The sequence below is a fragment of the Macaca thibetana genome, chromosome 10 (assembly GCF_024542745.1).
Source record: "Macaca thibetana thibetana isolate TM-01 chromosome 10, ASM2454274v1, whole genome shotgun sequence".
In the NCBI taxonomy this organism is placed as follows: Eukaryota; Metazoa; Chordata; class Mammalia; order Primates; family Cercopithecidae; genus Macaca; species Macaca thibetana.
The window spans coordinates 60,957,319-60,973,281 of record NC_065587.1 but is presented as its reverse complement, the minus strand read 5'-3'; the positions used below and the strand labels follow the sequence as shown (position 1 = coordinate 60,973,281).

The following is a 15,963-nucleotide window of genomic DNA, read 5'->3' as shown; positions in this document are numbered from 1 at the left end:
TTCACTGTGTTAGCCAGGCTGGTCTCGATCTCCTGACCTCGTGATCCACCCGACTCGGCCTCCCAAAGTGCTGGGATTACAGGCGTGAGCCGACGCGCCTGGCTCCCTCATTCTTTTTTATTGCTTTCTAGAATTCGGTCGTTTGAATATTAAAATTTACATATCCATTCTCCTTTTTTTTTTTTTTTTTTGAGACAGAGTCTCGCTTTGTCACCCAAGCTATAGTGCAGTGGCATGCTCTCGGCTCACTACAACCTCCGCCTTCCAGGTTCAAGTGATTCTCCTGCCTCAGCCTCCTGAGTAGCTGGGAATACAGGTGCGTGCCACCACGCCCGGCTAATTTTTATATTTTTAGTAGAGACAAGGTTTCGCCATATTGGCCAGGCTGGTCTTGAATTCCTGACCTCAAATGATCCACCCTCCTCGGCCTCCCAAAGTGTTGGTACTACAGTGAGCCACCGCTCTTGGCCTCCATTCTCCTTTTGGTGGACATTTGGGTTTCTTGTTTCTGGCTACTGTGAATAAAACTGCTATAAACATTTTCGTGCATGTCTTTCAGTGGACATAAGCGCTATTTTGTGTTGGGAATATACCCAGGAACACAGTGGGAGTCACAGGTAGGCATATGTTTAGCTTTAGTGGATACTACCAAGCAGTTTTCCAAGGTGCTTTGTACCTGTCTGCTTTCCCATGGCAGAGTGTTTCTTGCCAACTCTTGGTATAGTCAGTCTTTTTTTTTTTTTTTTTTTTTTTTTTTTTTTTTTTTTTGCTACAGAGTTTCGCTCTTGTTGCCCAGGCTGGAGTGCAACGTCACCATCTCGGCTCACTGCAATCTCTGCCTCCCGGGTTCAAGTGACTCTCCTGCCTCAGCCTCCCAAGTAGCTGAGATTACAGGCACCTGCCACCATGCCCAGCTAATTTTTGTGTTTTAGTAGAGATGGGGTTTCACCATGTTAGGGTGGGAATTCTCAAAGCATGGTGCCCAGACCAGCAACATCAGCACACCTGGGAACTTGTTAGAAATGCAGATTTTGGCTGGGCACAGTGGCTCACACCTGTAACCCCAAAACTGAGGGAGGCTGAGGTGGGAGGATCTCCTGAGCCTAGGAGTTACTGGACAACATAGCAAGACCCTATCTCTGCCACCCCACCTAAAAAAAAAACAATTAGCTGGGTGTGGTGGTGTGTAGTCTTCGGTCTCATGAGGCTGAGGCAGGAGGATTGCTTGAGTCGAGGAATTCGAGGCTGCAGTGAGCTATGATAGCACCACTGCACTCCAGCCTGGGTGACAGAGTGAGGCCTGGTCTCTGAAAAAAAACCAAAAAGTAAAAATAAATAAATGTAGATTCTCAGGACCCACCCCAGATGTGGCGATACTGCTGCACATAAGAATTTCAGAACCACTTATTTGAGGAATAATTTGTTCAGCCTGACCCCCAAATCACATTTCTTCCAACGCTGTGGCTGACTTTGGTTCACTGTTTTTTCTTCTTCTTCTTTTTTTTTTTTTTCCTGTGAGACAGGGTCTCACTCTGTCGCCCAGGCTGGACTGGAGTGCAGTGGCGCAATCTTGGTTCACTGCAGCCTGTACCTCCCAGATTCAAGCAATTCTCCCACCTCAGCCTCCTGAGTAGCTAGGACTATAGGCACCCGCTATCACGCCCGGCTAATTTTTGTGTTTTTTGATAGAAGACGGAATTTCCCCATATTGGCCAAGCTGGTCTCGAACTCCTGACGTTAAGTGATCTGCCTGCCTTGGCCTCCCAGAGTGCTGGGATTACAGGCGTGAGCCAACGTGCCCCTTGTTTTTTAATCTAATGTTTAAGAAGTAGTACAGACAGACTAAATCAGAACCTCAGGAGTTGGGACCTTGGCATTGTATATGTTTGTCGTTGGTTTTTTGTTTGTTTGTTTGTTTGTTTGTTTTGAGATGGAGTCTTGCTCTGTGGCCAGGCTGGAGTGCAGTGACTCGATCTTGGCTCACTGCAACCTCTGCCTCCCGGGTTCAAGTGATTCTCCTGCCTCAGCCTCCTGAGTAGCTGGGACTACAGGCGCATGCCACCATACCCAGCCAATTTTTGTATTTTTAGTAGAGACAGGGTTTCACCATGCTGGCCAGGATGGTCTCGATCTCTTGACCTCGTGATCTGCCCGCCTCAGCCTCCCAAAGTGCTAGGATTACAGGCGTGAGCCATCACGCCCGGCCATGTCGTTGTTTTTCAAACCTAAAGAGAGACTGTTTTTCAAGTGATTGCAGCAGTAAGTAGATTGCTTCGACCACAGAATTGGCAAGGATCTCGCAGGTCAGGGAGAAAGGAGTTCATTTCCTAGGGAGGAAGACAGAGGTTGCAAGGACTGAGGGTCGGGGGTGGGACGAGCAGGTGGTGTAATTGGACAGTTGACCAGGAATGTGTGTCCCATGGTCAGCCCATTTCCAGAAGGGTCTTCAGGAGAGTTTTTCTGCATTGCAGTGCTTGTTTACCCTCAGGGTGAGTCAAAGTCCAGGATCCTGTGGGGAGGGGAGCAGCTTAACTAAAATTTGGTTAAATCATTTACCACTGGGCACGTTGGCTCACGCCTGTAATCCCAGCACTTTGAGAGGCCCAGGTGGGTGGATCATCTGAGGTCAGGAGTTCGAGACCAGCCTGGCCAACATGGTGAAACCCTGTCTCTACTAAAAATAGCCAGGTGTGGTGGCAGGTGCCTGAAATCCCAGCTACTTGGGAGCCTGAGGCAGGAGAATCACTTGAACCTGGGAAGCAGAGGTTGCAGTGAGCCAAGATCACACCACTGCACTCCAGCCTAGGCAACAGAGTGAGACTCTATCTCAAAAAAAAAAAAAATCATTTAGCAAGCATTTAATTTCAGTTGATAAGTTGACAGTTTAGCTAATCATTGCAGAGAAAAAGAATGAGAATTTGGGGAACTGTGTTTGGGTTGTCCTAGGATAAGGAGGGGTCGTCTGAGCGCTCTGGAAATCCTGTGGGGAAGGGTGATTCTGTGCAGTCAGCCATTCCCCAGAACACGAAAGGTGGGGGTTTCATTTAACCTTCCTGTTTTCCAGTATCTCAGTTCACCATTGCCAAGATGATGTGCCTACCACAAAGGGTGTTCTAGGGTCAGTTGTGTTCTTATTTGCATAGGACTCAGCCCATAATTTGTATCTCATTAAGCATTAGGCAGATAAATATATTTAGAAGTTCCCTGCATCATGAGAAAACCTCTTTCATCTAACCCACATCCTTCAGGCCGGAGTTAATTCCTCTTCCTTCAGTGCTCTGATTTCTGACACTGGAGATGGATATAGGTGGGTTTTGTTTTGTTTTGTTCAGATGGGGTCTCATTCTGTCACTCAAGCTAGACTGCAGTGGTGTAAATATGGCTCACTGCAGCCTCAACCTCCTGGGCTCAAGTGATCTTCCTGCCCAGCCTCCCATGTAGCTGGGACCACAGGCACGCACCACCATGCCCAGCTAATTTTTAAATTTTTTTGTAGTGATGAGGTCTCACTATGTTGCCCAGGCTGGTCTCCAACTCTCAGGCTGACGCCATCCTCCCGAAGTGCTGGGATGACAGACATGAGCCACTGCACCCAGCAGGGATTTTTTCTTTTTCTTTTTTTTTTTTTTGAGGCAGAGTCTCGCTCTGTCGCCCAGGCTGGAGTGCAGTGGCGCGATCTCGGCCAGGATGGTCTCGATCTCCTGACCTCGTGATCCGCCCGTCTCGGCCTCCCAAAGTGCTGGGATTACAGGCTTGAGCCACCGCGCCCGGCCGGATTTTTTCTTTTTAAACGAATAGATTTTTTTTTCCGAGCAGTTTTAGAACTCTAGAAAAATGAGTGGAAAGTACAGATATTTCCCATATAAACCCCCCTCCACCCTGGTTTCCCCTGTTATTAACAACTCGCATTAGTGTGGTACATATGTTACCACCAATGGGTCAATATTGATACTTTATTGTGAACTAAAGCCCATAGTTTATGTTGGGTTTGCTCTTTGTGCTGTACCTCCTGTGGGTTTTGACAAATGCATAATGTCATGTGTCCGTCATGATAGGGTCACACAGAATGCTCTCGCCAATTGGTTTAAGTGGTTATATTAGACAGCTGAGATTGCGAACAACTGGTTAAAGAGACCAAGTCTATCCCACTAAACAGCCCTGGTGTTCTACTTATGCTTCCTCCCCAAACCCTAGCAACCACTGATCTTCTACTGTTTCCATAGTCTTGCTTTTCCAAAATGGTATATACTTGGAATTATATAATATGTGATGTTTTCAGATTGGTGTTGTATATGGGTTTTTTTTTTTTGTTTTTTTTTTTTTTTTGAGATGGAGTCTCACTCTGTTGCCCAGGCTGGAGCGCAATGATACAATCTTGGCTCACTGCAACCTCTGCCTCCTGCTTCAAACAATTATCCTGCCTCAGCCTCTTGAGTAACTGGGATTGGAGGCATGCATCACTGCACCTGTCTAATTTTTGTATTTTTCTTTTAGTAGAGACAAGGTTTCACCATGTTGGCCAGGCAGGTCTTGAACTCCTGACCTCAAGTGATCCGTCCACCTCAGCCTCCCAAAGTGCTGGGATTATAAGCGTGAGCCACCGCGCTCGGCCTGTACATGTTTTTAATGGTCTAGATGATGCCAATGTGCATCGAAGATGGGATCAGTGTCTCAGATCTTTGCCACTCTAAACATCAGCAGGAAATTCTTAGAAGTGCCAAATTTCAGGCCCCAACCCTGACCTATTGAATCAGAATACGGATTTTAACAATATCCCTAGGCAACTCACATACACATCGAAGTTTGAGAAGCACTGACTAGGACCACCAAGAAACGGTCTCCGCATGACATGGCATCAGTCTGCCTGCATAGTTCAGAAGGAGCCATTAACAAAAAAAAAAGTGGACTCGGTGGCTCATGCCTGTAATCCCAGTGTTTTGGGAGGCTGAGGTGAGAGGATCACTTGAGACCAGGAGTTCAAGACCAGCCTGTGCAACATAGTGAGGCCCTGACTCTAAAAGGAGAAAGAGAAGAAATACACACTCATAAATGGAAACTTACTAAGGAAAGTGTTCTTTGCCTTATCACATATTACCATATATATGTTATTATATATATGTGTTATTATATATATGTTAGAAAACTAGATTATGTATATATCTTCGACATCTTTCCATGCCAACTCATGGAGACTTCGTTCATTCTTTTTACAAGCTACAGAACATTCCAATAGAAGTACTGGCCACAATTTCCTGCTTGCCCAGTGATGACTTTTAGGCTTTGCACTAATGAGAGAGAAAATCTGGGAAATAGGCTTGCTGGTGCAAAGTATATAATCTTTTCTAAAAAATTATTATCATTATTATTATTATTTTTTTTTTGAGACGGAGTCTCACTCTGCCGCCCAGGCTGGAGTGCAGTGGCCGGATCTCAGCTCACTGCAAGCTCCGCATCCTGGGTTTACGCCATTCTCCTGCCTCAGCCTCCCAAGTAGCTGGGACTACAGGCGCCTGCCACGTCACCCGGCTATTTTTTTTTTTTTTTTTTTTTTTTTTTATTTTTAGTAGAGACGGGGTTTCACCGTGTTAGCCAGGATGGTCTCGATCTCCTGACCTCGTGATCCGCCCGTCTCAGCCTCCCAAAGTGCTGGAATTACAGGCTTGAGCCACCGCGCCAGGCCTATTTTTTTTTTTTTTTTACTGAAGAGCTGGGGAGAGAAGAAAGGAAAAAAAGAAAAAAAATTTCACTGAAGGATGATGCAAAATTGTCCATCAAAAAGACTGTAGCAATTTACATTCTCACTCATTTCCCTATACCCCTGCCAACACTGAGTAATAACACACTTTAAACATATTTGTCAATGTGATATCTAAAAGTGATATTTTGTTGTTTTAATTTTTATATTATTAACGATGTGTGAGGATGAATACTTTTTTCCAATGCCATGTATATCTATATATTTTGCTGTGGGCTGCATATTAGTATCCTCTGCCTACTATTTTTATTGGGTAGGTAGGTTTTTTTTTGGTTTTTTTTTTTTTTAGACGGAGTCTCGCTCTGTTGCCCAGGCTGGAGTGCAGTGGTACGATCTCGGCTCAAGCTCTGCCTCCCAGGTTCACGCCATTCTCCTGCCTCAGCCTCCTGAGTAGCTGGGACTACAGGCACCCGTCACCATACCCGGCTAATTTTTTGTATTTTTAGTAGAGACGGGGTTTCACTGTGTTAGCCAGGATGGTCTCGATCTCCTGACCCCGTGATCCACCCACCTCGGCCTCCCAAAGTGCTGGGATTACAGGCGTGAGCCACCACTCCCGGTCTGGGTAGGTAGTCTTTTAAAAATTGACTTTTGGCTGGGCATGGTGGCTCATGCTTGCAATCTCTGCATTTTGGGAAGCCGAGGAGTGTGGATCACTTGAGGTCAGGAGTTCAAGATCAGCCTGGCCAGCATGGTGAAACCCCGTCTCTATAAAAACATGAAAATTAGCTGGGTGTGGTGGTGTGCACCTGTAATCCCAGCTACTCGGGAGGCTGAGGTGGGAGAATTGCTTGAACGCGGGAGGCAGAGGTTGTGGTGAGCGAGATTGTGCCACTGCTCCACTCTAGCGTAAGAGACAGAGCAGGACTCCATTTAAAAAAAAAAAAAAAAAGGCCGGGCGTGGTGGCTCAAGCCTGTAATCCCAGCACTTTGGGAGGCCGAGACGGGCGGATCACGAGGTCAGGCGATTGAGACCATCCTGTCTAACACGGTGAAACCCCGTCTCTACTAAAAAAAAAAAAAATACAAAAAACTAGCCGGGCGAGGTGGCGGGCGCCTGTAGTCCCAGCTACTCGGGAGGCTGAGGCAGGAGAATGGCATAAACCCGGGAGGCGGAGCTTGCAGTGAGCCGAGATACGGCCACTGCACTCCAGCCTGGGCGACAGAGCGAGACTCCGCCTCAAAAACAAAACAAAACAAAACAAAACAAAAAACTTTGAAGAGTTCTTTATACTTTTTGAAAATTACTCTCTTTTCTGTCGTATATGTTGAAAATATTTTTCTAGTTTCTTCATGTGTCTTTTGACCTTGTTCCTTGTTCATGGTGATTTTTGCTGTGCTTTAAATGTTATTGTCGCTTGTATCTATTTTTTAGTTTATAGTTTTTAGGAAGCAGCTACTTTTCAAACTCTTGTTATCCAAGGATTATTGGGTATACAGGGTCCCTGGGTAAGAATCTTTGTGAGACATGCTTCAAATACAGAGGAAGGATTACAAGTGACTGAAAAACCCAACTAAAATGGACTTACACACAAGGAATTTATTGGCTTATGCAACTGAAAAGTCTGGGCCTGGAAGGATCCTGGGCTTCAAATGTGTCATTGGGATGCAGTCTCTCTTAGTTTTCCTTCATGTCAACTTCACTTGCAAGCAGACCCTTCAACATAATATCTCCCCAGCCCTCAGCTTACATCATTCTTACTACCCACAGTTCCTACAGAAACTTCTCTTTCCCAATTGTTCTCGCAGAAGTCCCAGGGTTGCTTCACTGAAGCAATTTCAGTTAAGAACTCATCCCTGGGCCAATCCCGGTAGTGAAATATGTTGACTGGCTAGGCCTTAGGTCATGATCCAGGCCCTGGAGCAAGACCAGGGGTCAGTCAGCTCTACAAAAATTCATAGATTGGGGGTTCCCCAAAGGACAACCCTGGCCCCAATACCCAGAGAGGGAAAACAGATAGGGGAAAGGTCTAAAGAATAATGCCCTCAGCAGAGAGACAGGTGGATAGTAGGTTCAGATCTTCCAGCCAGCTGGTAATGTTGTCCTTCTCACTCGCAGAACCCCAGGCTGGAGAAGCCAGTGCTACTCTCCGAATTTCCTACCAAGATCCCACGAGGTGAATTGGACATGCCTGTTGAGAATGGCCTCCGGGCTCCGGTCAGTGCCTACCAGTATGCACTGGCCAATGGCGATGTCTGGAAGGTGCATGAGGTGCCCGACTACAGCATGGCCTATGGCAACCCTGGCGTGGCTGACGCCACCCCGCCCTGGAGCAGCTACAAGGAGCAGAGCCCTCAGACGCTTCTGGAGCTGAAGCGGCAGCGGGCTGCAGCCAAGCTGCTCAGCCACCCCTTCCTTAGTACCCACCTGGGCAGCAGCATGGCCAGGACGGGCGAGAGTAGCAGTGAAGGCAAGGCCCCCTTGATCGGAGGCAGAACTTCACCGTACAGCAGCAATGGGACCTCGGTATATTACACGGTCACCAGCGGAGATCCCCCACTTTTAAAGTTCAAGGCCCCCATAGAGGAGATGGAGGAGAAGGTGCATGGCTGTTGCCGTATCTCCTAGTCTCCGTGTGATGGAGGAGGGAGATGCCTGGAGAGGGGCTCCTGGAATCCAGGCCAGCCCGACAGCCCTGGCTGGGGAGGTGTCATAGGGCAGCTGGGGAGAGGTGGGCTCTGCTTTTCAGAGGAACTCAGACCCCAGCCCTCACCTGGCTGCCCATAGCATCCCATGTCCCATGTCCCATGGTTCTGCTTCCTGCTGCATCGTCTGCCATCTGACACAAGGCCCGTCATGGCCTCCTGGCTCACTCTGCTGTCTGATCTTGGGAGGGTGGGCTTGAGATCCCAGCTCTATTCTTGGTATAAAGGCTTCTCCGGATCAGTATGTGCATGTCACATCAACACACACACACACACACAGACACACACGCACACCCAAGCTCGATCAGTGTGTGTAGGAATGACATACCTGGGCTCAGGGGAAGCAAGGGGGCTTAGAATGTATGGGGTATTCCCAAAAGGATGGAAATTAAGACTCAGAGTCTCATTACCACTGCCAATGTGGCTTTAGCAGGGGAGGGGACCTGCTAAGCTGAGACCCATAGTCCTGCTCAGAGTCATCCCAAGGTCTGGGCCACCAGCCACACCTGACAGGAGCGAGAAGTCCTCGCTGTGTTCAGAGGGAGCCAGGAACCTACATGGGTAGATGAGATGGACACAGACCTGCTCCCTGCAGCCTTGTTGAGAGCCACACTTCTACCCATGCCAGGAGCCAGCTGTATGACCATCCAGGGATAAAGGGGGAAAACCAGGCGATTCCATTTCTGGAATCAACCAAATCATGTTTTCCTCTTGGATGGAAGTGCCAAAGGCAGAAGGGTGTGGGAGGGGGACAAGGTCAGTATTTACAAAAGTATATCTGATTTTAAAAATTCCTGCAGTCTGTAAAACTCCTAGAGGGAGGGAGGTATCTGAATTCACTTCTTCTTGCTGATCGTATCACGGTCACTGGGTTTTACTGGCTGGTGCTGGAAAAATGAAGCTAAGTGAGGAGCTTCCATTGGAATGCTTTTCCAGCCAGAGAGGCCAGTTAATTTAAAAAAACAGTCGCTAGTTAACAGTGACAGAGCCCAGCACCCTTGGGTCTTTGTGAATATCCAGACTGTTTCAGCCCAGCCCATCTCAGCCAGCCCTCCTCAGACTGAGCTGTCAGAGCAAGCAATTAGGGGCCAGCCTACCTCCACCTCCCACCCCCATCCACCCCCATCAGTCATGTGTGTGGAGTCAGTGCTCAGGATCCCAGGCCCAGCTTTTGCTTTTCTGGGGATGCTTGGTGAGGCAGATTTGCCAGTCAGCCCTTTTGAGTTCCTGCCTGGCCCAGGGGCTCCCAGCCTGCACTTGCAGGAGTGGTGATGTCCCAAATCTGCGAATCCAGGGTGCACGTGGTCAATATCCCGTCCTGCATTCAGGAGAGCCGTGGTAGGGCCGGAGTTGGGTCTTGCCCAGCTCTGCAGTTTCATAGTCCCAGCCTTCCTGATGCTGGGGAGGGAGGACTGTGAATGGCTGTTCTCCCCTCACTGCTGATTCTCCCAGGACCCCCTTTGGAGTTGCCCATGGCACGGGCACTGCCCACAGGCTCAGCCAGAACCTTTTGGTGCAACCAACAAGCTGCAGGTTGTCCCCTGCTCTGTGCGCCTTTTTATTTGTCCTTAAACTACCTCCTTAGAGCTCTGAAGGGGTCCCCTAGGTCCAGATTTTAATCTGGGGAACAGATCTGGGTTCTTTTTAACCCACTTCTTTCTCAGTCTATGAGAAACTTTCCCTGAGGGGCACCTGGGCTAGGGGCTTGGGGCTGGAAGACCATCCCCGCCTTGTGCCACAACTTTTGTCATGGGATCTGCTTTTTGTCATTCTTCATTCTTAGCCCCCTACTGTGGCCCCCACGGCCCCATAACGCAGAGAGGAAGCTGGACTTCAGGGAGCCTGAGTGATGCTTTCCCAGGAGCAGAGCGACTGGACCAGAGAGTAGAGGGCCCATGGGAGTGACTGCGCCCTTGGTGGCTGCTGGAAGGGGAGAGGTTCTCAGCATCAGGCCACCTCCACCCCAGTGCCAGGACAGATGTATTCTAGAGTAGAGGTGGAGGCGGCCCAGGAGGCTGAAGACAGGTGCACAGATGCTTCCCACGTCCCTGCCATCTGGGGTGGGCTCTTCAACATCTCAGGCTGTGGCTGGAACAGGACAGGATGATGTAAAACACACGTACCATTGGCTGTAAAACAGTATGAGCCCAGACTGACGCTGAAAGCCCTCATGAGCCGACCTTAGCTACAAGGTAGGGAGTTCTGAGGGAAGCCACGTGCTCCTCAGGAGAGAGCTGGGCAGGTTTTCCGATCTTTTTGCTCAGGGGCCAAACACTGAAGGCATGTGCTGCCCAACCCACTGAGCACCTGAGGCCATTCCCTCCTTTTCCGCATGCCTCCTGCCTCCTGGGCCATTCCTCTCCACCCAGAAGGCTGGGAATCCCAGGTGATTCCCTGACAGGAGCTGACTTCACACACGGGTGACTCTCAGGCATTGGCTCATGTTTTCAGCCAGGGATAAACCATCCCCTCTTGGGGCTTTAAGTCCCTGGGGAGCTTTCCCTGTAGGTCTTCTGAGTGTTGAGAGACAAGTTGGAGACTAACCTCCAATGAATGAGCCGCCGTCATTCATTAATTCACTCACGTAATTTACTGAGTAGCTGCAACATGCCAGCCACTATGTTAGGTTCTGCCGATAAAGGAGGAATAAGACAGAGTCAAGAGAATTGTTCTTTGTGGTTTCTGCCCCTTGGGGATCACAGGCATCAGCAGTCCCATTCAAGTCACCTGAGGCAAAGTGTCTGCATCTTGGTCCAGCGACCCTTTGCTTTTCAGCTCCCAGAATCCTTAGAGTCTGAATTCCTTTAGCTGGGAACAGCTGTCATGGCCACCCCTGGATAACATTTGCCAGCAGTTATAGATGCTGGGTCTCGGGTTCCAGGCAGACATCATCCAGCTCCATCTGGAACTTTCAGTGATAGCTGCCTTCAGCCAGCATCTTTGGGGGACTCTATAATATCAGCTTGAGATCAGTGTCTAGAAGACTGTTCTGCAATTTGCTGCCAAATGCATCTCAGGTTTTTAAAGTCATTGTTTCTTGCTCATGGTGGCTCATTTATTACATAGTCCCCTCACCCCACTAATGGATAATGGGAGGAAAAGTTGCTGTTTCCTTCAGCATCAAAGCCTTTCCCCAGGAATCTGCCTCCCTCCATGGCAGGGGTGGATTCGGGAGCTGGGAGAAACCAGGCAAAGTCAGCCAGATGCCTGGCTCCTGCTGAGACCCAGGTCCTGTGGCAGCTCCTCATTAGATTAAAGGAGACCACTTCCAAAGCAGGTGCTGCATGACTCACCATCATATGCCCCAAACAATTGAAAGTTGGTGGCTATCACCAGACTGTGGGTTTCTGGCGAGTAGCTTAGGGAAGCCGAATAAACTCTAGGCCCAGAGCTACTGAAGACTTCAGGATAGAATTCTCCATCAAATATGCAGCATAAGTAAAACTGCTCTGCACCGTTTGATCCATTTCCAAGGGGCTTAGAAAAGTTAACAAGGGTGTGTACCCTGTCCTGCCCCACCGGTTTGCTGGCTTTGTAATAACATGAGACCATTGTGGTTGTTGGTGTCAGATACCTTTTCATCCTGAGCTCTCTCACCTACCTGCTCTCTCTTCTAGAGCAGGATACTGGGGTACTTTCAAGAAGGGTGCTCCTTTCAAGATGCCCAGAAAGACTGTATTTAACTCTTGCTATTTGTAACTTGGGGATGGTCTCCCCTGCCCCAGGGCACATAAGAGCAAAGGGTCCAATGGTCAGTGGATGACTCTGCAAAAGTGACCCCCTGTGCCAGAAGCTATAGCCCTCTCCCCGACAGGACTCTCTTGTTGGCCAGAGGGCCCGCTTCCCATGGGCATTGCAAGTGCCACCGTGCGGGGCCTGGCTCTGCACACCCAGGAAAAGTCTGCAGACCCCCAGCCCTCCGCAATAATTCACCAGACCAGAAGCCACTGATGTACAGAGAACACTTTAAAAAATGTATTTTATGTGAAAAAAAAAAGTTAAAACTCTGTATACTGTATCAGCAGCTTTGTGTAAAAATGGCAATCAAGAGAGTCTAATATATTTAAAACTTTTTTTAAAAAAATCTTCGCGGATCTTTGATATCGTATTGAAGTAACTTCCAGGTAGCCCCTCGCCACGCGGCACCGGTGGGCCTCGGGTCCAAAACCGTGGGTCAGCCACATCCCAAAGGGGGCACATGTCCCTGGAGTTGCTTCCAGATGCCAAGGCCTGTGACGGAATTCGCTGTTAAGAGTTTTTAATTAAAATTATTAAATTCCTTTTAATAACACCTGCTAGTGTGAGTGGTTATTGCTGTGAGCTCACTTGAACAGTGCTGACTTTAATTCACAAAGAGGAGGTTTCTGGAATAGAGGGTGGGTGAGGGCTTCTAGTCTCTTCCCCCTTACCCTACCCCTTCCCCACAGAGGGCTTTCCCATGAGGCCCCTGAAGTAGAGGGAGCTTTGGGGGCTCAGACCTGGAGCAGATGTCTCTCCAGACTGGGAGATGGTGAAAACTGATGAATTCAAGAAAAGATTGGTGGTTGGGAATGACCTTCATTCTGTCAAATATTCTCTTTGAAATTAACATGAGGCCCTAGAGTTGCATATATTTATTCCATACATTTTCAAAGTTTTTCCTGATATTTATTTATTATTATTATTTTTTTTAAGACGGAGTCTCACTCTTTCACCCAGGCTGGAGTGCAGTGGCGCGATCTTGGCTCACTGCAATCTCTGCCTCCCGGGTTCCAGCGGTTCTCCGGCCTCAGCCTCCCAAGTAGCTGAGATTACAGGCGCTTGTCATGATGTCCAGCTAATTTTTTGTATTTTTAATCAAGACAGAGTTTCACCATGGCTGGCCAGGCTGGTCTCCAACTCCTGACCTCAAGTGATCTGCCCGCCTTGAACTCCCAAAGTGCTGGGATTATAGGTGTGAACCACCGCACCTGGCCTCTCATGACATTTGTCTCATGACAAGGGTGCCCCTCTCCTCTGTCCCATTCTTGGAGTACACTGATGTGTCCTGTCCTCTTCCCCCTGCCCTATTCCACTCTTTCCCCTCGTGTGCTTATTGTGGGGAAGTATAATACTATAAAGTACTTCACCTTATGACAGCAATACAGCAGCTAAGGCCCTGGCCATTCTCATTTTTTACCTCAAGCATTACAGCCATACAGAAGCTATGTGGTTGCACAGCCTCAGACCACAATCCTTGGTCCTTGTCCCACACAGAACTTTGTTGGTGTTTTTCTTTAAAGAGGATGAAAAGGGTGTTGGATCACAAGGTGAGGAGTTCGAGACCAGCCTGGCCAATGTGGTGAAACCCCGTCTCTACTAAAGATGCAGAAAATTAGCCGGGCGTGGTGGCACGAGCCTGTAATCCCAGCTACTCTGGAGGCTGAGGCAGGAGAATCATTTGAACCTGGGAGGCAGAGGTTGCAGTGAGCCGAGATCACACCATTGCACTCCAGCCTGGGTGACAGGGCAAGACTCCATCTCAAAAAAAAAAAAAAAAAAAAAAAAAAAAAAAAGGTGCTCTCTTATAGCCTCCCAGACACTGGATACCAGAGCAGGGACACATGGAAGGCCCCACACTTATTCTTGAGAAACTTCACAAAGGGATGAGGAGAGCAGGGGAAGAGAGGGAGAGGCGTCTGAATAGCCGCAGGCATTCATCCATTTAAAAAGGTTATTGGTTACTAAATAATAATAGCAACCTCTCACATTTATGACGCACTTTTCATTTACATAAGAAAGATGAGGACTGAAAATTGATTGTTGGATTTAGCTCTGTGGAACTCATGATGAACCTGACAAGAGGTTTTGGTAAAGAAGTGAGGGTTTTAGCCTGATTGAAGAGGGCTGGAAGGGAACTGGAGACAGCAGGTATAGACAACTGGTTTGAGGGTTTCTTTTTCTTTTCTTTTCTTTTCTTTTTTTTTTTTTTTTTGAGACAGGGTCTTACTCTGTCACCCAGGCTGGAGTGCAGTGGTGTGATCATAATTCACTACAGCCTCAAACTCCTGGGCTTAAGTGATCCCTTGCCTCAGCCTTCCCAGTGGCTGGGACCAACAGGAGCACTGCCATGCACTAAGAGTTAGGCGCACCACCATGCCCAGCTGACTTTTGTATTTTTTTGTAGAGACAGGATCTTACTATGTTGCCCAGGCTGGTCTCAAACTCCTGGGCTCAAGTGATCCTCTTCCCTTGGCCTCCCACAGTGCTGGGATTACAGGTGCAAGTCACCATGGCCAGCCACATCTGAGATTTTATGCTGCAAAAGTAAGAAGAGAGATGGGGAGCTTTAGAGGAATGTAGAGTCAAAAGAGGGTTGTTTTAAGACGAAAAATATTTCAGCATGCGTGTAGGTTGATAGAAATGAATCAGTAAAGAGGGAAGCTGATGTTCCAGGAGAAAGAAGGAGGTTGCTGGAGTGATGCTGGTGAGTAGTAGAGGGGCTGGAAGTGCCCAGGCAGAGGGGTTGGGGTTGGATGGGCACAGGCGCAGTTCATCAATGCCCAGTATATGGGCAGCGATGGAGACAGGAAGGTAGACTAGATGGGCGCACGTGGACGTTCCCTTCTCACTGCTTCTGTGTTCTCGGTGACATAGGAGGCAAGCTGTCAGAGAGGAAAAGGTAGAGAGAATGAGGGAAATGTGGCCTACCAGGCAGTTTTTTTTTTGTTTTGTTTTGTTTTGTTTTGTTTTGTTTTTGATGGAGTTTCGCTCTTGTCGCCCAGGCTGGAGTGCAGTGGTGTGATCTGGACTCACTGCAACCTCCTCTCCCCGCATTCAAGTGATTCTCCTGCCTCAGCCTCCCGAGCATCTGGGATTACAGGCGTACATCAAGATGCCCGGCTAATTTTCGTATTTTTACTAGAGACGGGGTTTCACCGTGTTGGTCAGGCTGGTCTCAAACTCCTGACTTCAGGTGATCCGCCCTCCTAGGCCTCCTAAAATGCTGGGACTACAGGCGTGAGCCACTGCGCGCCCGGCCTCCTAGCAGGTAGTCTTACAGATTATGAATGTAAAACATGACCAGTCAGTAAGCATGGTTATGCTCTTTTTGTTTTTTTCTCCAGCCCTGTAGGGCTGCCGGGGTGCAGGTGCAAAGTAGGATACAACCAGGGTTGGTTGGAGTTTTACAAGGCAAAAACTGATGAAATGAGAGAAGACTACCCGAGGGTGTAAGCAAAGGAGCGGTCCTAATATGATGAGCCGGTATTTTTTTAATGAATGAATACGTGGTTAAAGGCAGGGGATAAAGACGATATGTTTGGCCATACCAAAGCTCTGAGAGCCTAGGAGCAGCGTGGCCAACGTGTCTGGGAGCCGGCACCTGCCTCTCCTCACTGCCTAGGCCTGACTGTCCCTGGCCTTGTAGGGCCGCACTGGGGGGCGGCCGGCAGGGGGCGCCCTGGGATGGCCAGGAGCCCGGCTCTCCCCGCTCTGTCCCTGCTCTGCGGCCCGCCTCGCCCCTGCAAGTTTAAATTCGGCTTAGCAACCCCAGCATGGCAGCCAATAACGCATGAGGGGGCGGAACCGTAGAGGCTTGCGCC

General features: G+C 48.7%; 1 protein-coding gene across 2 annotated transcripts in view; it reads left to right on the top strand.

Moving 5' to 3' along the window:
* Positions 1-12,692, top strand: part of PPP1R16B (protein phosphatase 1 regulatory subunit 16B) — a 121,253-nt gene extending 108,561 nt beyond the window's left edge. For both annotated transcript variants that reach the window (XM_050807115.1, XM_050807114.1), the window contains exon 11: positions 7,815-12,692. In XM_050807115.1, the coding sequence (XP_050663072.1) occupies positions 7,815-8,070 (256 nt within the window). In that variant the 3' untranslated portion in view covers positions 8,071-12,692. The remainder of the gene's footprint in view (positions 1-7,814) is intronic.
* The last annotated feature ends 3,271 nt before the right edge of the window (positions 12,693-15,963 follow it).